The 24263-nt window shown below is 44.8% G+C and overlaps 1 protein-coding gene across 3 annotated transcripts in view; it reads left to right on the top strand.

Moving 5' to 3' along the window:
• Positions 1-24263, top strand: part of DIXDC1 (DIX domain containing 1) — a 71535-nt gene that overhangs the window by 34736 nt on the left and 12536 nt on the right. For 2 of the 3 annotated variants that reach the window (XM_032472567.1, XM_032472566.1), the window contains 14 exons: positions 1242-1473; positions 2075-2182; positions 7626-7738; positions 9074-9222; positions 11815-11904; positions 14150-14203; positions 15570-15620; positions 17832-17936; positions 18349-18402; positions 18871-18948; positions 19044-19115; positions 19827-19916; positions 20250-20411; positions 20930-20996. In XM_032472567.1, coding sequence (XP_032328458.1) covers positions 1242-1473; positions 2075-2182; positions 7626-7738; positions 9074-9222; positions 11815-11904; positions 14150-14203; positions 15570-15620; positions 17832-17936; positions 18349-18402; positions 18871-18948; positions 19044-19115; positions 19827-19916; positions 20250-20411; positions 20930-20996 — 1425 coding nt within the window. Of the gene's footprint in view, positions 1-1241; positions 1474-2074; positions 2183-4518; positions 5016-7625; positions 7739-9073; positions 9223-11814; positions 11905-14149; positions 14204-15569; positions 15621-17831; positions 17937-18348; positions 18403-18870; positions 18949-19043; positions 19116-19826; positions 19917-20249; positions 20412-20929; positions 20997-24263 lie in introns of those variants that run through there. The other variant, XM_014559613.2, reaches the window with a different exon arrangement.

Genomic DNA, 24263 nt, shown 5'->3' with positions numbered 1-24263 from the left:
GGAACACAGCCGTTCAGGACATCATTGTCTTTTACCTGGAAAAGTGCAGCAGCTTCCTAATTAGTCCCACTGCATCCATTTTTGTCCCCCTCCCGTCTGCTCTCCACACCGCAGCCAGAATGATCTTTCCAAGGGTACATGTGCTCATGTCAGTCTCCTGCATCGGAGAGCCCTTAGGGTAAAATCCAAATTCATTCCTCTGGCTTACCATGCCCTTTCCGACCTGACCTTGGATACATCCCCGTCATCTTTCACTCTCTCCCTCCGCACTCTGAGCTCTGGCTGTGCTGATCTTCTTTCCCTTCCTCTTCCGCAGTGCTGTGCCGTAGAAATACGACGTGAGTCATATGTAGCATGAATGTTTCTAATAGCCCCGTTTGAAAAAAAAGAAATGGATGAAATTAATTTTAATAATATATTTTACTTCACCCAATATTTCCAAAATGTTATTTGCTCAACAAGCAATCAATTTAAAAAACTATTAATGAGATAATTTGCATTTTGGTTTTTGTACTAAGTCTAATGAGATTTTTCATTCGGGTTTTTTTTTTTTAACATTATACTCTTTAAAAAATTTTTTAAAAAAATTTTTGTGGGGATACTACTTAGATTTATTTATTTATTTGTTTTTAGAGGAGGTACTGGGGATTGAACCCAGGACCTTGTGTATGCTAAGCACACACTCTACCACTTGAGCTATGCCCTCCCTGCTTTCACTCTGCTTGTGTGTGTGCTCAGTAAGTTCTGCACTTACAGCACATTTCAGTTCAGACCGTAGCTCCCTTTTAAGTGTTCAATAACCATACGTGGCTAGTGGCTCCCATACCGGACAGTGCAGCTCAGGTGTGTCATGCTGTCTCACCTCTGGACCTTTGTGCTTGCTGTTCCCTCTCCTTGGAATACCCTTTTCCTTCTCTTCCCTCACCTGATGAACCACTGTTGGTCATTCAAGTCTCAGTTGAGAACTCACTTCCTCTGGGAATCCTTCCCTGAGCCCTCTAGACTAGACAAATGTTTCTACTCTGAGCTCCCAGAGAACCCTGTATTTCTTCAATCATACCTCATTGTACTCTGTTGTCACTGCTTTTTAGTCGTCTGTCTCCCTTTTGAACACGGCTTTGTGAGGACAGAGACCTCGGCTGCCTTGCTCACCTGTTCACTAGCAAAGATGTAGTCATTGAATGAGCCCTCAGCTCTCTGCCTCCCTCTTAGGACCTCTGGCTGTTTGTTCTGTCCCTCAGATATTGTGGAAGGAAACCTGAAGTCCATCATGAGGCTCGTCCTGGCCTTGGCAGCTCATTTCAAACCTGGCTCCAGCAGGACGGTGAGCCAAGGACGAGACGCCAGAGCTCCTGTGCAGAGTCACCAGCCACACTGTGCCACTGCTGTGGCCCAGGGAGCAGCTGCTGCTCTGGCCGACGTGTGTCACGACATGTCACGGTCAGGGCGGGATGTCTTTCGCTACAGACAGAGGTAAGGGTGGACATCTGCGGATGGGAACTCCGCCCTCTCTGGTATTTCTCCCCTTAAATGATACAGTGCAGTAGATGGATGGGAATATCACCTAAACAGCCCACATTGCAGAGAAGAGCATGGCGTGGAGGTTGGAGAGGGCACTCCAAAAGAGAACAAAAGCCCTTTCTTTTAGAGATGTTTATTTTGCCATCAGTAGAAAGTAAAGGAACTATATATGTAGTCTTTGGCTCTGGTGCCTTTGGCACATTGTGTTTTCTGCACCAGGAGATAATGTGGGAGCAACGTCCCGGTTCTCCGGGCGGAGTCTCTCCCTGGCATGTGCACTAAAGGCCAGGCTGTCCTGGAGAGTCATGGCCGGAAACGCTTTGTGGGTTGTGTGTCTGTGGAGAGGGAGCGTGACTCTGAGATGTTGCAGGGATTGGTGAAATTACTTGTTTTTGTGTCTGTCTTCCCTGCAAGGTTTCAAGTGTCCTTAAGACAGCGGCTTTGCCTTATTCATCTTTTCCCCCATAGTGCTCACAGAGTGGCATCTGCCAGTTCTTGCTGGGCTGACGTGAGGGACTGACACCTCTCCTTTGCTGGTGCCCCCTGACTTTAGGAACAGCAGCATGGATGAGGAGATTGAGAATCCCTACTGGAGCGTGCGAGCCCTGGTGCAGCAGTATGAAGGTCAGCAGAGGTCCCCGTCCGAGTCCAGCTGCTCCAGGTAACTGTGGCCTCAGATTCTTCACCACTGCAGTCCTAGTGAAAAGCTGAATTCTTGGGGATTCTCAGGGTTGCAACGCAATAGGCAATAAGGCACCTAAGCCCTTTCTCTTCCTCTCCGTTTATGTTTGGCTTTAAAGGGGTAACCCGCAGCACTGCCTTGTGGGTTTGTGCCGGCAGGAGGGGTAGGGTGGAATGCTTGTGAACTTCCCGCGTATGGAAGCTTTGTGCAGAGCTCCAGTGCCAGTGCTTAGCTGCGTCCACATGGGGGCATGACTGGGACCTGTCAGAGCCCAGCCCGATGGTTCTGATATTTGCATATCAGCTGCCAGTGTTTATGACAGCCAGTTCCATTCCACTGTCTTTGTGCCTGAGTCTAACTCTAAGCTATGGCCTGAGAGGCTGTATACAGCTCACAGCAAGAGAAAATGAGCACAGTCATCTTAGAGCGTTCAAAATGTTCCCAGCTTTCATTTATATTATAAGGCTGGGAATTGTGGCAGATTAATACACATTTGAGTGGGCTAACGATGTGTGTGACTCCAGCTGAAAGGCTGTCTATATCCCTTAGAGCCAAACACAGAAACCAAAACAGGACACAGTGCTCTAATAAAAGCCTGATCGATGCCAAGTATAGTGGCAGAAAAAGATTACTTTCCTGGCTCATGTAAATCATGCTCCTATAAACACATCCCCAGATCATGTTAGCTTATTTACTAACTTCATTTCATTGCTGAATCATATTTAATTTATGCTCTATGACCATAAGTCTTTTCTAGTTAAGACTAATTGTTCTTTTTTAGGGGAGTTAATTAGATTTATTTGTTTAGTTATTTATTTAGAGACACTGAGGATTGAACCCAGGGAGCTATGCCCTCCCTGCTCTAATTGTTCTTTGTCTTACATATACACGTATTTTATGTGTCTTTGCTTTCTTCCTCCTGTTTCTTTTTCTCATAAAATTCCATCTTAGTTTGATGGACCAATGTCTAATTTGCTGAGGTCACATGATATTCTTTCCAGCATTTTAATGCACTGGTAACCTTGCTCAACTTTAATTTTCACACTTAACAGATGTGGTGTTTTTTTAATTTTTAAAATTCACATAACATAAAATTAACCATTAATCATTTAAAAAAGTACAATTCCGTGGTATTTAGTACCTTCATAATGTTGTGCAACCATCACCTCCATCCAGTTCAGAAACATTTTCATCACCCCAAAAGGGAACTTTGTACCCATTAAGCAATAAGTGTGTTTTTATTGAGAATCTAAACCGTTTCTTCCTTGCTTGCTGTTTGGATTATCACTTGGTATGGAATCAAAGTATATTTGGTTGCATAATGAGATAGATCTATTGCTTCCTGCCTGGCTTCAGGCTGTTTACTCTTCTGTGCCTGATAGTGCCTGCCAGAGTTAGAGAGAAAAAAAGAGTCTGGATTTTTTTCCTGAGAGCACCTGCTTCCTTCCTGTCTGGCAGAGCTCAGACTAGGGGCAGGATTATGAGGCATTGTGAATTAGGGGCCCTCTGGAAGTGGGGCTGCAGTGGGCTGACAGCGACAGTTTTCTAGGAGAGAGATCAGAGAATAGTTTGCATTCCTGATTCTCTCCTTCCTGATTTGGTGATTGTCTTCCAAGCCAACCTCTCACTCGCCACTTTGGGATGCTCAGTCAGCATGCTGGGATCCAGAAGGCTCTGGCACATTCTGCTCGGCTCCCTCTGCTCAGGGGGAGTCCTCCTAAGGGCTCAGTGGCCCATGAAGGCCTGGAGACCCCCGGGATGTGACTCAAAACGGGGAGTGGCTCAGAAGATAGGAAAGATAGCCTGTATGTCTAATCCCCTCCCCCTGCTCCTTGAGAGACACCCTGGCAAAGCCCTGTCCGACTGCCCGCCTGTTGCTTCCTAGACCTCACCTCGGGCCAGCCTCTTAGCATATCCCCGCGAAACGATCCTTAGTTGGAAAAAAAGAACACACAAAACGCCCAAGGGGAAGGTGGGGGGAGACGAGCGTTCGGCAGGTTTCTAGGGGAGCCCCTCCCGCGAGGAGCCGCGTTAGATCCACACTGACCCCAGTGCCCACCGAGGCAGGGGTCAGAGAGAAGGCACGCCTTTCAGTTCTGGGCTTTTCTGGCAGGGACCACAGACCCCTCCCTTAATTCTGCGGACCGGCCGCCCCTCCCCTGCCTCGCCGGGGGCTGCCACTGGGCCCCGCAGCCCCGCCCCTGCCTCCGCCCTGCTTTGCCCCGAGCTCGGTCGGCTGGGCGAGCGCTCGCCTGGGTCCGAGCCCGGCGCTGCCTGGCCGCGTGTGACAGCCTGGGAAGCGGGGGAGGGCGGCGGGAGGGCGGGCCTGGGGAGGCGGTGCGGGGCTGCGATCGCCGCCAGCCCAGGACTCGACCGCGCAGCCGGATCCGCGGGCAGCGTTTCTCCGGTGGGTTGGAGATGGGTTGAGATGCCTGCGCCCAGGGGCGCGCCCGGAGCCGCGCGGCCGCGGAGACCACGATGCCGCTGCCAAGGACCCGCAGCCTGCGAGGGGAGGCGGCTTCCGCCGAGGCCGGGCTGCGGCAGTGTCTGAGCTGCCGGGACAGCGCGCCTCAGCATCCCCGTCTCTGGGGCCGAGACGCCTGCTTCTCTGTGCTCCCGACTCTCTCCTGGGACCGGGGCAAGCGGCTCTGGTAGTTGGCCTGCCCGTGGAGTCGTCCTTCGGGCCCCAGCGCGGGGAGACATGCCCGAATTGGGGAGCGCTGTGACTCTCAGCCTCCCACTTCACCCAGGGAAGCCGACTTGCTGAAGCCGGAGCCAGGAGGGAGACCATGGGAGGGACGCAGGTCAAATGGTGAGCTGAAGCCACTTTGGCTTTGGAGGTGGGGCTCACGGGTGGGAGCAGGGTCAGGACTGGAGGATGCTGTTGACCAGAGACAGACGGGGCTTTGTGGGGGCGCTATACCGGGGAGAACGGGCTGCTGGTCTGGGATTATAAAATACAGTAGGTTTAGGAAGCTGCAACCAGCATAGGGGAAGGAGTGGCCCTTTACCCTGCCTTGTCTCTGCTGGAGGAGGGCACTTCAGGAGGGGACAGAACTCTTTCTTATTGCCCATTACCCATTTTTTTTAATTGATTCTAATTTGGAGGTATCTTTGTTGGGAGATTGCTTGTCTGATACATTGAGAGTGGAGAGACGTTAGACCTGTGGGAATTAAGAATATATCAGGCAGACCTGATTTGTAATCACTTGTTCCCTGACTTAAGATGATGGCAAGTAGGGGATTACTTGTTTATAAAATAGGGGTTTTAAGCTAGTCAGGGAGAGCGTAAATCATATACTTAATTAGCAACAAAATACTTTTCTTTGACTCATGTACCATCCTCATCCCGAGGTTCTTGGGGAGGCAGCAAGGTGCCTGTTCTGATATGCACCTCCGGAATTTTCTTCCTCAGATCCTTTCTCTTGTGACTTGGCCAGTTAGTTTAGTGGCTTTACCTCTCTGCGGCCTCACACACTGGCAGCCCCAGTTCAAGAAAGAGAAATGTTGTTTTCCTTTGCCTGCTCTGCCACTCCCCCAGTGGGGTTGGATATGTGCAGACGTCCGCCTCCTCCTGCCCTTATATGGGAGATGGCTCACTTAGGAGGGAGCCGTTGGAGCTGAGCATGCGTCTCTGCTTTCAGGAAAGCAGTTTTCCCGCATCCTAGGTTCACACCGCTCCTCTCACCCCAACCCCGCTCCGTCTCACACGTACCCACTGTGGTCCCGCCAAACGCAGGCAGTGGAACATGTCAGCCATTGCACCTTGTCATCTGAGAAAGTGTTGTCTTATCATTTCTTGACGAGGAGCAGCTGGTACAGGCCTCCTCCTGCACTTGGATCCCCGTTTCTGTAAGAAGGCGGATGCTGAGGCCTGAAAAGTCATAAATCTGTTCTTATAAATGACATAGTACCCTTAGACTGGTGCTTTTCCAGCAGCTAATTCATGTTGGCCTGGAAGTCAGAGTGCCCACGTGGTGAAGGATGGATAAGAGAGTTCTATAAAGCAATTACCTTTTCTAAACACCACTTCTTGCCTCCCTCCACCCTCTTGCCTGTTCAGGTTTTAGAGCTATAGATAGACTTAAGCAACTTTCTTTAATTTGGAGAAGCAAAAAACTAACATTTTTGCTGTGGTTCTAGTAAGGATGAGAATGTATTAGTGGTTGAGGTCATTCCCACCGAAGCCCTAAACTGGACAATGAGGAGGTTGAGACACTTAGTCCTCAGGCTGTGTCAGAGATTTTGAATTCTCTGACTACCTCCACTGTGCTTGGCTCTTGTTTTTCCTGGTTTCTAGGAAGATGAAATGTTAACTCCTGATCGTGGCTGTGAGGATTAGCCTGGGAGACTTCAGGGGCACATTAAGTGGGTCAGTGAATCCGAGACACTTTCACTGTTGTCTGGGTGATGGATTTGGAAAGAATTCCTGGGAGGGGGCTGGGCCTGTAGACCCCACAACCCCTGAGATTGTTTCAGCACTGATGTTCTCAAGGTGCAGTGCAGAGAAAGAGGGCCCTTCAGACAGAAGCGTCAGCCTCACTGTCCCTTCATGTCTTGTAGATTTACTTCCAGAGATTTAAAATTCCACTTCCCTAAAAATCCAAACAGTTCCTTCTGAGGCTTGTAGTTATATTAGAACTTAAGGGTTGTTGTGAGATTTCTGATGACAATTTGAAAATAGCATGGCAAGGATATGAATCTCTTTGATGACAGCAAATCAAATAAGCTTCTACCATCCCCTAGCAGGTCTTTTCCCCTTTTGACGTATTACCCTTTTCTGGATCACATCCTAGCTTTGTTGATACGTCGCTGCCCCTTTGCCTAGCCTGGCACTGTCCACACTCCAGCAGTTTCTCCCCACTGAGGCACCCTCCACACTGTCCCCTCCTTTGGGATCAGCTCAGAGCTAATCTGCCATGATAACTCTTCTGGTATTGCATATGTCTGTGAAAGATCAATGCATTGGAAATAGATTTTCCTTCCAGCTCCCAAAACTACTAGAACACATACTGTATCAGTCTCTGAACTTGAGCCCAGGGATGATTGTGGAGGAGGAGGTGGTGGTGCTGGTGGTTAAGTGAAAAAGAACAAAAACAAAAAGCCAAACCAAACTTGAAGTTCTTTAAAATGCTAGATTACCCATCCATATGATCAATCTCTTCTCGATGAATTAGGCATAAAGGCAGCCTCGTTGTGGAAAAGACTTCCTAGGACTGAGTCATTCACTCATTCAACATTCATTTCATTCATTCAACAGGTTCATTATTCACTTGACAAATATTTGTTCTTGTGGGCCAGGCACTGTGCTAGGCAGTAGGAGTGAGATATATAAGAACATGTGCCTGAGATAAATTAGGAAAGCTGATTTCTAAGCAGCGGTTCGTAGTAATTGTTTCTCTCTCTTTTCCTTTGGTCACAGCTTGACTTCCCCAAGTCCTATCCACAGTGCAAAGAGCGAATCCATTATAACCCAGTTGGAGGAGAAGGCAGACTTTGTGATTATTCCCACTGAAGGAATAGAGAACAGAACAGGTACTGTTTCTCAGCCTGCCTGGGTTGGTTCAAGGAACAGCCTTCAGCTTGAAGGGCTGGGGGTCCTGACTATCTGCCTGTAAGTCCCTCCTTCCCCCTCCATAGTCTGTGCGTGCAGGCTCTGCTCTGGAGGGCTCGAATCAGTCTGCGTGGTTATCTTCTCACAGATTGTCACTTCTGATATCCCAGCTGTCAAAAGTCCTGGCTACCTGTGAATTAGGAGATGACTTTGGAACAGTCTGAAGCCTTACTCGAGTAAACAGTTTCTGTTATAACTTCATTACTTCCCTAACTTAAATTAGGGCCAGGAATGTGTAATAGGAGTGGAGGTGTCTGTGAGGATGTTCAGCAGAGAGCAGGTCTGCATCAGACTCGGTATGAGGGCTACAGAAAGGCTACAAAGAGTTGCCTTTGTTCAGACATCTCCTTCCTCAATCTCAGTCGGTCTCCTTTTTCTTACATAAACACGGAGGAAAGCATGGAAGAAGCAAAATGCGTGATTTGGATAGAGTTTTATTCACCTATAGGGATATGATGAAACCGAAGCCCTCAGAAGGAAGAGTGGAATTAAATTCTTCCTTTATTGCACACCCCATCTAGCCCTGGCATTATACCGAAGAGTCCATCATGTCACTGAGTCAGACACTCCTGGGACCCTGGGGAGGAAGAGGGAGTGTGTGCTCTGGGCTGGGCCCCGCTGGGCCCTGCGCATCGGTTACCTCATTGAATCATCACAACAACCCAGAGGATTATACTTATTACATTCATTTTTATGAGTGAAATCAGAGCAAAGAGACTATAAAGGTAGGAATATAAAGCAAAACTGGGGAGAGAGATGAAACGGTTTGCACAAGGATCCTTTTGCTGGTTTGCTTCCTTTGTGACTCACACAGTGTTATGTGTGAAAGGGGTTCAGTGTGATAAAATGGTCAGAGGAATTTGAGCAGAGGTCTCCCCTCTGAAGCTCCAGGAGTTTTGTTTTCATTGCATCTGACAGCTTCCCCTTTGTGCCTGGCAGCATCAAGCTCTCGGAATGCCAAAAAAATCTGTCCCATACCAAGACGCCCAGGGAGGGAGCTTTATTGCTTCCTTAATGTTCTTAAAGAGGCTAGATCTCCCTAACAGAGCAAGCATTGCTCCCCTGAGCCCGGAGTCCGAGTTAATGGCCAGCTCTTTATGTCTCACAACCCCACCTGGTGGAGAGTCCGGTCTGTGCAGTGAGGGCAGGTTCAGAAGGCAGGTGACCTGAGCCTGTGAACAGAGGACTGCGAACGCTTTGTGCCCGAAACTCAGTCTTCTTCAACATGAACTGTACTAGCCCCTTTCACTTTCTAGAGGAGACAGACTCTCCATTATCCCGGGACTGGCGACCAGGCAGCCCTGGAACCTACCTGGAGACTTCATGGGAAGAACAGCTGTTGGAACAACAAGAACATTTGGAAAAAGAAATGGAGGAAGCCAAGAAAATGATATCTGGATTACAGGTAGCTTTTCCCCTGTAGTTTGTCATTGGTACGCCAATTGTTGGTTATTTTTTAAGTTGAAAATAACCTGACTCAGTTTCTTATGCAGTCAAAGTTTAGATGGGGAGTAGGGCCCAAAGAGGAGAAAGTTCCTTACACCTGAGTCCTCTTAGATGGATTTCACGGACTCTTGTCTTGGGAGCCGTATCCAGCCCTACCTGACCCGGACCCTGACCCTGGCTCTCTGCTTCATGGATGGGTTTCTCCCCTGTCTGTAGCTACACACCTGCAGTTGCAGCTTTCACCAAAGAATGGTACTGTGAGGAGTCTGGGATTTACTCCTAGGAATTCTCCAGCAGGAAGGCTGTCAATGCCAGTAATGCCACAGGTCTCCGCCTGAGTCCAGCCAAGGGATTTAGCTCACCCTTAATGCCTTTGCAGGCGGATGCCAAGGCGTAACGATCAGGTAGAAGAGGTTTTCCTTGGGCAACAAAGCCCTTCAGTTTTCCCTCTACCTTCAGTGCTGGCACATCTCCCCCAGAGGCCAACTGACCCACTTGACTTCATTTCTACCCTGAATGACCCTCGCGATCCTCTGTCTTTGAGTGCCTGTCTGTGTTTGGGGGAGCCCTTGTAGTGTTCCGATGACCCTGAAATTGCCTAAAAGTGTTCCTTCCTGTTTGTGCTGGGAATGGCACCGCTTCTGGATCGTCAAATATTTATGGGCACGTAACAAAGCTCACATTATGCGAGCAGCTCTGGCAGGGCAGGCGGTGGAGGGTGTGCTCCCAGCCAGCCAGCAGCAGGGTGGCGGCACAAAGTGTTCCTAAAGAAAGGAGGAGGTTGGTGCTGTGGTGAAACAGTTTGCATAATGTATGCCCCAGGAACCCGGAGGGCTGGAGGAATGTTTACTGCCTAAACATTCCCGAGGGGAGTTGTCGATCTTCCCCCATTTGCTCTGTATTTTCAAAATGTCTCCCTTTTAGTTCCCTTTTCTGTCTCTCCATTAAGGAACGATTTGATTAATGGAATGGTTTTTGTGTGCTGTCCTTTAATAGGAAGGATTAAAGCATGGAGAACTTTGGGATTACCCTCAACTAGATTTTTTTTTTCTTTTTTTCACGATACTTTCATTACGTGAACAGAGATATCCATCAGTTTGGTTTGCATTTTTCAGTGTGGGAGAAATCCGATGGCAGCTTAGACAGAAAAAAAAGAAGAGAATCAACAGGCAGAAAGTCAGCATCCTAATGCTCCGTGCAAACAGAGGAGTTTTAATTCACAGCCACAGGATCACAATGAGAATTCAGTTCCATCACAGAATACAATGAGGCTCACAGCATCCACTGGGCTTCTTAACTCTTCCAGTGATGACTGAGTTGCATGCTCAGCCTTTCTGATTTGTTTAGTGCACCTTTTTGGAGCCCCATGAACACTTTGCCATTAGTTGGTATTTCTGAAATTTCGCTCTCCCTAGCTCCCTGCTGCCCTGTGGCTCCTCGCACTTGTCTGTACCTTTTTCCATGACTCCATGGGATAACCAAGTTCATCTGATTGATGAAAATTTTATTAATTAGTGCTTGGTAGACCAGCTGGTGGCTGGATTTTAAAATGTTTTCAATACCAACATTTGATGTAATTAGTTTTATATTTAGTGAAACAAGATTTAACTCTGTGTATCTCTTCTCCTTGGGATTGGATTGAGAAAAGAACTGTGATACAGAATGACAATAGATTTTTAAATCTTTCACTGAGCTTTATAATAGGTCTCATGATACCTACCTGCAGGGGTGGATCCCAGCTTTGTGAGTCCTAAAGTATACCATTTGGGGGGCCTTCTTTAAGAATAAGATTACAGATTCGAATGCAATGTTAGATACAGGGTGGGGCCCTGAGGTTTGAGCTTCCTTAACTTCAGGGTAAACCTGCACCCTTCCTCCCCCATATTCTAATGGAAACAGCTTGTTGTGAGAAGTGGAAATGAATGAGGGCATCTCTCTGCAAGTATTTTTTTCCTTCTTGTTCTATCCAGATTACCTTAAGAAGCAAAAATGCAGAATTTTTCAATCAGAGGGAGGGTGTAGCTCAGTGGTAGAATGCATCCCCAGTAGCTCCATTAAAAAATAAACAAACAAACAAACCTAATTACCTCCCCCTAAAAAAGAGGGGGAGTGGGACAAACAAACCCAAGTCAGTGTTCTAACTGTATTCCAAATAATTCCTTGTAATAAATTTTTCTAAGCCCGGATAATTCTACACTGCTTTCAGTTCACTTTCCAGCTGGTAAAATTCAGTTTGAATAGCTCTGGTTTGAAATGTCACTTCTGAAAGGAAGGCTTATTTTTAGAATTTTTATGGGGCCAAGGAGCCTTGGAGCAGAGGATTCAGGTGTGTCCAGAGAGATGAAAGAGGCCTGGAGGATGGGCCTGACAAAAGGCACTCCAGATAGATCCAAGATGAGCAACTGCAGGTATCTAAGGGTCCAAGATTACCAAGGAGATTTCTAGAGGAAGCCTGGTTGTGGTTTCATTTTGGGTTCAGCTTACCAAGCCCAACTCTATCCTCTGTCATCTGATGGGAATTAAGTATTTTTCTGCCTTTGTGATCATTCAGGCCTTACTGCTCAATGGATCCCTACCCGAAGATGAACAGGAGAGGCCCTTTGCCCTCTGTGAACCAGGAGTCAATCCCGAGGAACAATTGGTGAGCTCCTTCTTTTGTGAATAATCTGGTTTGTGTATTTGATTTATTTTTAGCATTTGACACTCATCTGCATCTTCTTAAAATGCTCTGCTTCCTGACTTCAGCTCTCCTTGTCTTCCTCATCTATTTTTGACTACTCTTCCTTCCTTCCACAAGTATTTCTTGATGCTGACTATGTGCCACACCCTGTTTCAAAGAGCTGGAGACACGCTAATGACAAATCAGACCTCAGCCCCTATCCTCATGGAGTTTACATTCAGGTCCCCTTTGAAGGTTCTCTTTTTCTGCCTGTGCCTTAAATGCTGCTGCTTCTCAGGGTTCTGCTCTGGGCCCTCTTCTATTTTATACGTTCACCTGGATTTTATCTGCTTCCATGGTGTGGATGAAAAATATTCCCTGCCATAGCAGTAAACAAAGGATGTTACGGCCATCAAGACAGCAGCCACTGCAGCCCCAACTGTGCATCCTGAGGGTACTCAGGGTGGAAGAAAAGGAGGACACTGGCGCTTGATAGTTAAAGTGCAGATCAAAGGAATGATTTCAATGAGCCCAGACGCTTGCATCTTCCCATGCATAGAACAGCGCTAAATTGGGGAAGGGTATAACTCAAGTGGTAGAGCGCATGCTCAGCTCCCAAGAGGTCCCCGGTACTTCCTCCAAGCGGAAATCAATGAAGAAACCTAGAATAGGTTCTCTTTAATTAACAGTAATTCCTTGATGTTCTGACTGCCTGGTTTTTGTTGTAAAACTCCTATATATCCTGGCTCCTCCCTTACCTCTTTGGAGCAGTCCCTCAGAGCTGTCTAAGAGACTGTTTTCTAGGCTTAAGTCCTCAGTTTTGTCCACCAAATAAAACATAATTCTCCACTTTTAGGTTGTGCATATTTTTTTAGTTGATAGTGGCTTCACTCACTTCCCACCTGTCTCATATGTTGTCACTCAAATGTTTATTTCCAGCTCAGCTCTCTCCACGGAGTTCTGCATTTGTAAATGCAACTGCCTGTTGATTATTTCCACTTATATGTCCCACAAGCATCTCAGTTTCAATGAGTCCTAAATTAAACAGCTTTCTCTCCCTTCTGTCTTTCCCACCCCCAAAACTACTTGTCCTTTAGGGTTCTATTTTTTTTTTTTTATCACTATCGGTCTACCCAAATACCCAGAGCAAGTCTGAATTCCATCCTTGAATCCTTTGTGACCCTTCCCTGCATATCCACTGAACCAGAAAGCTTTATCCGTTTACTTTTCAAGTGTCTTCATCCAGTTTTCTCCGTCCTCTACTCCAGCTACTCCCCTCATTCAGACCTTCATCCAGTATTCTAGCGGCCTTCTAACTGGTTTTCCTGGTTCCTCTTCTGTCCTCCCCTAATTCATTTTCGATAAAATAGCAAGAATATTGTACCTTCAGTCAAATGAAATAAAATCCCACAATGTGAGAGTTGTGAGTTAAGTTTTGTTTGGGGCAAAATGAGGACTGTAGCCTGGGAGATGGCGTCTCAGAGAGCTCTGAGGAACTGCTCCGGAGAGGTGGTGGGGTGTGTGTGTGTCAGTATTATATGTGATTTTAGTGAAGGGAGGTACGTGCAGTCACGCACACATTTACGCAGAGGCTTGCTGTTGGTCACGAGGAGCAGATGTCACCATGAATGATTTTAGTGCCTTTCTAGCTATGAGGAGATGCAAGAATTTGGGGTCATAAAATCTTCTCCTGAAAATGTCTATCTGAAGGCCTGTTCTGCCAGTTTTTCGCAGAGCACAGAGCGCCTCATTCCTCATCTCTGCCCTGCACCCCTTTCAGGGTGTGTTGAAGGTCAGTGGCTGCGGTGGTTCGTGATTTAATCCTTGTAGCGGCAGGTGGCAAGTGCCAATTTTTAGTTGGCACTTCAAAGCAAACTTTGTTTTGTCATCCCTTTGCCTAAAACGTTTCATCAATTCCCCATTGCCCTTCATGACCCTGCTCCATCTCCCCGCCAGCTCCAGCTCTTGTCATCTCTCTTTCTCATTGCCCAGCCCCTTGCCCAACCCCCTGCACACAACACACACACTCATTCTCAGCTTTGCCCACGTTCATCCGCTTGCTCCACCCTGGGCATGCGCCCACTAGGGGCCAGGGACTGTTTCCTGTCCTTTGCAGCCACAGTACAGGGCTGGCAAGCAGTAACTGCTCAATAAACATTTGTTGAATGAATGACTTCTGAACTGTACAGTGTAGGCACAGAACCATCTCTTTTTGCTTTATATTCAGATTATAATCCAAAGCCGTCTGGATCAGAGTGTGGAGGAGAATCAGGACCTCAAGGTATGTCAGGAAATGCACATTTTATCCTTTGAAAAAATTTTGGAAAAGTTACACACCAGCTTCAGGACGGTAGTGGGGAGAGGGGAAGGGATGCAGACTTAAGACTTCAGCTGTGTCTGTTATTACGTCTTTAATTGAAAGAGAGATGGGTCCTAAACATGGCAAAAGGGTAATACCTTTTTAATCTTGGTGGTGAGTAATAGGTATCTATGTCATTATTGCTTACATCTTTCTGTGCTTGAAATGTTTTATTGTTTATCTTTTTTAATTAAAATAAAAATGGATCGAATATCAATATGGTCTTTTTTTAATAGTTGATGTAACATCATATTAGTTTCAGGCATGCAACATACTGATTTGATATATGTATATGTTGTGAAATAAACACAATAGACCTAGTTAACATCTGTCACCATGCATAGTTACACATTTTTTTTTCTTGTTAGGAGAACTTTTAAGATCTACTCTTATAGCAACTTTCAAATACACAGTACAGTATTATTAACTATGGTCCAGTATGGTCTTTTTTAATGAATGTTTCTCAGGATTCTTTCAGGTCAATGGGTCTTAGTTTTTCTGAAGTCATAAGCATATGACTGAAGCCACTAATCCTCTCCCCAGAAATATGCATGCACACCCACTCACCGACTTGAGTTTTGACTGGAGTAACTTTGAAGCCCATCTGTGAATCCCCATTTTAGCCACGTTAATTCCAAACTCTTGATGCGATGCAATAGGAAAAGAAGAAAGTGGAGTCTGAGTTATGGGTGTTCCTCCTAAAGTCTCTTTCCTAGTGACAATCATATACATATATTTAATCTATTGTAAGGGAGGGTTAACTACCTAGTATCTTATTACTGGACTAAATATGTTTTCATGTGGTCCGTAAAGAACAATACCCTTTTGGAGAACAAAAGCATACAAACTCTTTCTGAACATTAAACCTGAAGATCATTATTTCATGAAATTGGGAGGTAGGCATATTAAGATATGATCATATATTTCAGTAAGAGGGATTTAGATGATTACGATTAAGTTTTCCTGTCGGTGAAGACTGTTAAACATAAGAATGAGAGCCTATGGGAATGTATGATATCTTCTTTCTTGGCAAGAAAAACCATGGGTGGTTGAGCTGGGCAGCTGGGCCACTGAGCCTGGGGGCCATAGGGAAGAATGGAATGGGCCCTATTTGTTCCTATGGGTCAGCCTTTACTGTTTGTTGGACCAAACCTGCCTTCTGTCTCCATTGAGGGTTGATTTTTCTTGGAATGGTTATCTGAGCTATGTGTTCGTACTGACAGGATGAGGTAATGCTTCTGAAGCAACCCAGCTGCTACCATCTGATCTAACTATATTTGGTTTGCAGAAAGAGCTGCTGAAATATAAACAAGAAGCCAGAAACTTACAGGGGATAAAGGTAAAAAAGAAAGACATTTGACTTTTTAAATAAACTCTCTACAACGTAAAGCAGTGGGTGCATGGGTACTGGTATGATAGGTGGGTCCTGCAGTCTTTTCTGGTGTCCATTTGATGTACATTTGATGTGCACTTCACAGGCTCTGTGCTACTAGGAAAGAGAGGACTTTGTGGACGGGAAGTGAGACAGGTTGAGGAATATACCTTTGTTTTGCTGAGGCTTATTTCTGGTGGTTATGACTCATGGTCACGCCCCTCTGCCACCTTGATTGTGTCTATATGTGAAAACAATCAGTTTTTACAGTTTCCTTCCCTCTCAGTTTTTGGTCAGTTTTCTTCATTTCTAAAGAAGAATATACTCTTAAAATTGTAATTTACTTAGTTTTTGAATAGTTAGTAACATTCAAATGGTTTACAGTTAAAAAGGTATCAAAGAATCATCTACTTGAGTTCAAAGCTGCTCAATTACAGATACTATTCATTAAAAAATATTTTAAAAAGTATCAAAGAATAATCCTTGAGAAGTCTGCCTTCCAGCCCTGTCCTCCCAGTCACTTAGTTCTTTTTCCTGGAGGCAACAGTTGTCACCAAATATGGATGTATACAATTTTCCCCAAAATAATGGTATGCTATAAATTCAGCTCGACACGTTGCCTTTTTTGCTTAGCAATGTATCTTAGAGATCATTCTATTTCAGTAATAAAGACTTTTCTAGGTCTTTTTGGGGGCTGCATAGTATTCCAGTATGTGTATACATAATCATTTATTTAGTCAGTTCCTATTGATAGTTTTATGGGTTATTTCCAGTCTCTTGCTAATATAAACAGTGATCTAGCTAATAATCTTGAATATATGTTATTTCATCCAAATGGAAGCATATGTGTTACACAAATACCTAGTAGTGGAAAAGGATGCTCTTTAGCTGCTGCATTTGCTCTCTTCCCTACACTCATTTCATGGGCGAGACTAGAATATAACTCAGCAGCGTTTTCCAATGTCTATTCTGTAGCCTTAGTCCCTTGAGATACTCCAGAGAACAGCATGTTCCACGCATAAGTAAATTTGAGAAATGCCCTACAGGCTTAAAGAATCACAGTGAATAACAACATATTAAAGGATGAGAGAAGGTCTGTCATAGAGAGGTTGGCCTTAAAAAAATTTGGAGTATTAACCACAGAAGTGCTTTTTCTGTGTAACGCTTGTTAACATCCCGTGGAGCACGCTTTGGGAAATGTTACTCTGAACCACTGATGCCAAGGGCATCTTAGACCACCTTACCATGAACTGTCATGCAGACAGCATACTCAAGAATGGGCTCCCACATTCTCCAGAGCCTGCCCTCATTTCTTTGCAGTCTGTAAGGAGGGAAAAGTCAGGGCAAACATGCTGGGATGTAGCTCCAGTCCATTCGTTCCATTTGAAATGCTGTGGCTGGAGGACTGTGTCATAGCTGATGCTTTTAAGTGTGTGCAGCCCTGCCTTTTCTTAGGCCTGGTAGGAACCAAGATGGTCCAAGCTGAGAGAAAGAGAGCCTAAAGCTGTTAAGACCCGATGACCCTGGGAAGAGGAACCATCAGTCTCAGAACAGTTCTGAGCATGGAAGCAGAATCCCAGTCCCGGTCCAGACTCAGCACTGGAAGGCAGTGGAAGCAGGGCAGGAGCAGGGCTCTGGAAGGAGGGGTGGGAGCAATTCCGGGGCTCCTATATGACCTGGGTGTCAGGCAGTGATAGAGCCCAGCCCTCTAGGAAATAGGGACTTAGCAGAAAAGAAGAAAGAAGAAATGCTCATCTAGACTGAGTATTTATTGGCCCAAGACACAGATGAGAAAGCCAGGGAGGGAAGGAGGAAAGTGCATTGTCCAAGGTCACTGTCACAAAAGCAGGTGGTAGACATGTAATTTGAGTCTTGTTCTGTCTGATCCCAAAGGCCACTCATTCTCCCTCTAGTCCACCGTGCTGCCAACAACGCAGCAGGAGGTAGGGGCGCGTAATGGGTGGAGGGAAAATCAGGCTTCGGTCAGCTCGGTAGGACAGTGGGTAGGATTCTCCTTTGGTGTCCTGGAAGGGGACAGAAGAATCCCCGCTCATCTCCTTGTGGCGCTCTGTCTGTCTCCCAGTTTGCCAGAACCAGTGCTAGATATACAGTAGGGGGTTTAGTAACAACTGGCTGATTGATGAGTTGGGACCAGTAGTGACTGTGCTTTCTTCCCAGGATGCCTTGCAGCAGAGGCTGACTCAGCAGGACACATCTGTCCTTCAGCTCAAACAAGAACTACTGAGGGCAAATATGGACAGAGATGAGCTGCACAACCAGAACGTGAGTTGAAAGAGTGAACTTGGACTTCACTGAGCCCAGTAGCAAAATAGCATATGGCGTGAAGTCCTGTTAGATCTGCCATCCTGTTTTCTCTCATCTTACTTCTGTGATGCCTGCCCTCGGAGTCTGCAGTTCTTTTGTTCCCCATCAGGCTCCTCTCTGTTTCTAGATGAAGGCTTTGACCCCTTCAGCTTTGAGGACACTGAGACACTGAGGCTGCATCTTGGTTCTACAGTCTGATTACCTCACTAAAGACACGGAGAGCAGCTATGTGTTTTTTTACCATAGCCGTACCCTCTCTGTGATGTATGCTGTAACTGCCAGCATCAACTCCAGTTACGAAGTAGCTGGTTTCCAGCCGGGTTGGCAGATACCCTCCATGCCAGTGAATGCTTTCTTATCCTCCTTGCAGGTGGATCTGCAGAGAAAGCTTGAGGAGAGGAACCGGCTCTTGGGAGAATATAAAGTAAGACTGTGTATCAGTTTGGAAGTAATTTCCACCTGACCTTTTATGAACAATCTATTGTTGCTGTTGTTCAAAGAGCTCTTAAGTACTCTGTCATCCTTAATTTCTGTAAGGAAATCCTTTCCTGGGTTCCCTTGATTCACTGATCCTGAAGATAGCATGGTTAGGAGAAGGAACACAGAACTAAGAGTTTGGAACCTTGCGTTCAGTCTTCCCTTCTGTCTGTAACCAGCATGGGTGGCACGTAGCGGTCCTCCTACAAAAGGCTGTTCCATTCCTCCTTACCTTTCCCAGAATCCTGCTCTGTGTGTGGCCACTACGGTGTGTAATGTCTTCCCGGGAAGCTCCAGGAAGGGACTGTTCCCTCTGAGGCTCTGTGCTTCTCAGGTGGAAAGTGCATCACAGAAGGTGAACTGTTGGATGTCCTTGGCTTTGCCCTGCATCTGAAAGCTCTGTCTCTTGTTGCAGAAGGAGCTGGGGCAGAAGGACCGCCTCCTGCAGCAGCAGCAGGCCAAGCTGGAGGAAGCACTTCGGAAACTCTCTGAGGCCAGTTACCAGCGGGTGGGAACGTGTCTGGCCGCCGACTTTCCTGCCCCTCTGACCTGAAGGAATCCTTTTCTGATCTAGTGTCTGATTTGCAGGTGGATCTGGAGCGGGAGCTGGAACACAAAGATGTCCTTTTGGCCCACTGTATGAAAAGAGAGGCAGAGGAGGTAACCTACAAGTTGGGGTCTCCCTCCCACAGTCACGAGGGCAACGAGGGAGATTCTGTTTCTGACTCAGGGCTGAACCAAGGCCACAGGTCGGTTTGTCAGGAGGCTCTTTGGTGAGGACGTTAAGAGTATAAGTTCCGGGATAAGAAAATCTGGTTTCAGAAGCCAGCTGTATCACTTGTTTGCCATTGTGTGACCTTAATTTGCTTATTAGCTTCCAAGCCTGAGAGATAAGGCTCATTTGTAAAATGTTAATAACAGTGGCCTTCTCTGTCATTATGAAGAATACATAAGATAGTCTGCTAAGTAATTAAACACAGTCCCGGGAGATCCACATGGCACAGAGTTAGGCTCAGAAAATATTAATCATTGTTCTTCTCCTGCAAAGGCAGGAGATGCTGGAGCAGCATCCTTGGGCCCTCCAGTGGCTGGGCAGAGGCTCGGTGGGGGCCTCCAGCCTGAGGTTTCCATCTTGTTCACCCTTCACTCAACAGTGCCTTCCCAGTGTCAAGTATTGGGGATACAGCAGTGAACAAAAGGGGAAAAGAAATCTCTGCACTCATGAGGCTTAGATTCTAACAGAGACATTAAATAAATATGTAATTATATCCTGTGGCAGGAGGTGATCAAAGTAAAGAAGAAAAATAAGACAGGACACCCTGGGTTGGAATTCTCTTTTATAACAAGCATCCTTTCTTCTTGCCACAATAGGTAACCAATTACAACAGTCACAACTCTCAAAGCAACGGGTTTCTCCTTCCCGCGGCAGGAAAAGGAGCTCCTTCAGTCACTCACAGAGGGGTAGGTCCTTAGGATTTGAGTAGAAACCTGCTGCTTCCAGCTAAAGCCAGACGAGTACCCTAGCCATTGCCAGGAGATGAGGCCTTTTATATCCCGGCTGCCTAATTCTTGCTTCTATTAGGTGTGTAAAGATGTGGGACACTTGCCATCCAAAGGTAGGAATTAGTGGGCAAACAGCGCACACAGCCTGCTTCTGTGGAGGAAAATTTCCTCCAGCTCACACCTCCTCCTTCCAAAATGAAAGATCTATCCTGGAAACCTCTCGCTGGTATCTTCTTAAGCGCAGCGGTTGGGATGTGGTTAGTAATAATGGCACCGCGGTTTTGCCCGCAGACCAGCGACCTGCAGCTTGTTCGTGATGCCCTCCGCAGCTTGCGCAACAGCTTCAGTGGCCACGACCCTCAGCACCACACCATCGACAGCCTGGAGCAGGGCATCGCCAGCCTCATGGAGCGCCTGCACGCCGTGGAGACCCAGAGGAAGCAGGAAAGAAGGGTAATCTTTCTATGGTGTTTCTCTTACCTCCCGGAGAAGCTTAGCCTTACCAAGTTTAGTGTAGGAGAAGGCAGTGCTGAGATGGAAGACCCTGCCGAAGGTGACAGTTGCTTTTCTCTTTGGTTTTTGTCTCAGGGGAGCTGACTCTTTACCGTGGCCAGGCAGTCAGTCCAGGGAGGGAGTTCACCACAACTCTTGCTTTTAGAAACTGCCTAACTATCTTAGGAATCGTGGTTCTTGACCCCACAGGTCCCTCTTTACTGCTTGTTCCTCGTCCTCTTCCCCCTCAAATGAGTTTGGCACTGGTTGAGGAAATATATAGGAAAATATATTGGAAACTAGAAAGCTTTTTATAAATGTGCATTATTATTGTTAGGGTAAGTACGACCAATTTCACATACCGTGGAAGAAGATGTGGTCAAAAAGCATATACTTTAGGTACACTTTTATGATTTAAATTTCTTCGTTAAATTTCTCTCATTAATCGTAACTTTTGTGATTTTTGTGTGGCTCCCCAGGTTCGGGGTAAGTCCCCCAGAACTCAGGCAAGTAGTGAATACCGGGAGTCCTGGCCCCCAAATTCAAGTAAGTACTCGCTTTTGCTCAGTAAGGACTCCTAGTGTATTAGATCAGAAATTTAGTGTTTCTTGTGCTACTATTATTTTGGAGATAGAATTTTTCTTGTAGTACTTCGCTCTTAGAATATGTTATTTCTGTAGCAATGCTAGAATTGGGTTATTTCCAAGACTTTGAAGACACATACCATTATCATCACCACCACCATTACTCCAGGTACCATTTAGTCATTTGCAGGTTGCTACCAACTCGGAGAGGCTAAAATACCTTTGGAAAATATACAAGCTCAAAACAGTTATACCAAACAAAGCAAGATATACAACAACAAGCTCACATACAAATCATCCTAAAGTCCCAAATAACAGAAAATTTACAGTTCTTCATAGAGGCAGGAAGTTTAATTTCTTTGGGTACTTCCCTTAAAACTTGGAGTGCATAGCGTAGGTCATTCAGTTTGTTTTAACCTGCTGTATGCTCTCTCATTACATTTTTTCCCTTGTTAATTCCCATATGTTGGAACTCTACCCTGCCTGGTAATTTCTATTCTACTTTATATCTTACTTTTTGGTTTAATAACATTCACTTTTTTTTTAATCTTTTATAGTTTACCCAGGCCTAGTCTAAAAGTACCTAAATAATAATTTGTAAAAACTGAATAGTAAAAAGCTGACCATAACCAGTTCTGTATGTTAAATATATAATTTCTAAACCTACATTAATAAAGAAAATCTAAAGTAAAACACTTAAAGCATTTGCACAGATGTGAAAGGGAGCAGCATTCTCAAGCCTCCAGATATTTTTTCCTCTTGAATGAGATATTTACACTGGGAATGAAACAGATTACGTTAGTACCAGAATTTGTGTCAGTTTCTTTTTCTAGCATTGTTTTGAACCAGTCATTTCTGTTTTCTTGGTAGGCTTTTTATTTTATTGTTATCCTCTTCAGTACTTTCTTCAGTTCGTATATACTGCCAATGTACGTAGGTCTAACATGTTTGGAAATTCTTTTTCAAAAGTCTAATAAATTTCTCCCTCCCTGGAATAATTCTCTTGTGTCTATGAATTACTTATTTAAAATACTGCAGCTTCTTATAAACTAGGATGTTAGTCTAATGTTTATATTTACAAATAAGTTGAAATGTTTCTCATCTAAAAATACAAACACGTGTAACTTGCTTAGCCCTCTAGCTCTGGACTTATTTCTCGTATTCCCCTATGTCAAACTTCTTGAAAGAGTAGCCTGCAATTGCTTTTTTTTTTCATCCTTAACCTCCCATTCACATCTTAATCCACTAGTTGGAGTGGGTTTACTCAGTTACTCCACAATCAAAGTGGTTACTTCTCAAACCTTATCTTCCGTTGACTTTTCAAAAGCATTTACTATTCTTGAATAGTCTCCTTCTGGAAGCCTTTTTCTCCTTTAGCTTCAAGGCCAACCAGCTATTCATTCAAGAAATAGTTATTGAGCATCCATGAGGTAGCACCCTTATCAGGCACTGGAGATGCAGGGATGAACATGAGGGACCTGGTACCTGCCCTCACTGGATTTCAGCCTTGTGAACTAGATACAGTCTCCTGTTCTTTTCCTTTTCTGTCTAACCCTCGAATGTTAATATGCCCTGGCATTCCGTTGGAAGTCTACACCTAGGCTTTCTCATATTCTTTTTAGGTGATCTCTTCCACTCCCATGGCTTCATCTACTCTTGTGTGCCAATTATTTTAAAACTTTCATCTCTAACTCAAAACCTATCCTGAGCTTCAGAACTCTACTTTTGAACACCAACTACATAATCTCTCTCTGTAGGGTCAAAAGGCACTTTAAACTCATGTCCGAAACTGGACACAAAACAGTAATGTGGAAAAAATGTGGAGTATGGAATCAAAGAGATCTGGGATGCAGTTGTAGCCCTCAGCAGAGTATACCATGGGCAAGAGTGTTAATTAATATCCCTGCATTTAGTTTCTGTGTTGATGAAATGGAGATAATTTTGGAGGATTATCAGCATTAAGTGAAATATTATATGCAAATAATCTGATGTAGTGTGTGGCCTACGAAAGATGCAAGGCTATACCCTTTCTTTCTCATTTTCATCACAGCCAAATCTCCTGAAAGAGTAATCTCTCTGAACCCACTTTCTGTCTTGCCATTTACTCTTAAGGGAAAACAACAACAATAATTAATTCAGACTAAAAATTAATATAGTAGATTATTGGAATAGAATTGAGAGTTCAGATAAAATCCATACATACATCTAAGATCATTTGACCAGCTAATAGTATCTGCAGCCAATGTTGCGAGGACAACTGGACATCCACACGCAAAATAAAGTTGGACCCCTACCTCACACCATGTACAAAAATTAACTCAAAAATGCGTCATTGACCTAAATACAAGAGTTGAAACCTTAAAACTCTTAGAAGAAAACAGGGGAAAATACAAATGATCTTGGATTCCAGACATCAGAAGAGTGAGTAACAAAACTGAAAATAGGGAAATTGGACTTTATTAAAATTAAAAACTATTTTGCATTGAAGGATATTATCAAGAAAGTGAAAATACAACCAGAAAAGGAGAAAATTTGTGAAAATCATGTATCTGATAAGGGTCTAGGATGAAGAACCTATGAAGAACTTTTACAACTTAACAACAAAAGATAGAGAAATCTGATTAACAAATCGGCAAAAGAACTTGAATAGACATTTCCCCAAAGAAGATAAATAAATGACCAATAAGTACATGAAAATATGCTTAAACTCATTCGTTATTAGGGAAATGCCAAACAAAACCACCATGAGATACCACTTCATGCCTACTAGGTAGTTCCAAAAAATGGAAAATGAAAAGTGTTGGTGAAGATGTGGGGAAATTGGAACTCTCATACATTGCTGGTGAGGATGTAAAATGGTAAGCTCCTGTGGAAAACAGTTTGGTGATTCTTCCAAAAGTTAAACATAGAATTACTATATGACCTAGCAATTCCATTCCTAGGTATATACCCAAAAGAATTAAAAGCAAATGTTCAAAAAAAATCTTGTACACACATGTTCATAGCAGTATTATTCACAATAGCTAAAAGGTGGTAACAACCCAAATGACCCTTAATTGATGAATGGATAAACAAATTCTGGTATATCCATACAATGGAATATTATTCAGCCATAAAAATAATGAAGTACTGATACATCCTACAACATGGATGAATCTTGAAAATGTTGAGTGAAAGATTCCAGACACATAGTACAAAGTATGAAGATTGGGGTGGAGGAATTAGGACT

The sequence above is a fragment of the Camelus ferus genome, chromosome 33 (genome assembly GCF_009834535.1).
Source record: "Camelus ferus isolate YT-003-E chromosome 33, BCGSAC_Cfer_1.0, whole genome shotgun sequence".
NCBI classification, from domain to species: Eukaryota; Metazoa; Chordata; class Mammalia; order Artiodactyla; family Camelidae; genus Camelus; species Camelus ferus.
The sequence above is the reverse complement of the archived record's forward strand: the minus strand, read 5'-3'. Positions and strand labels throughout refer to the sequence as shown.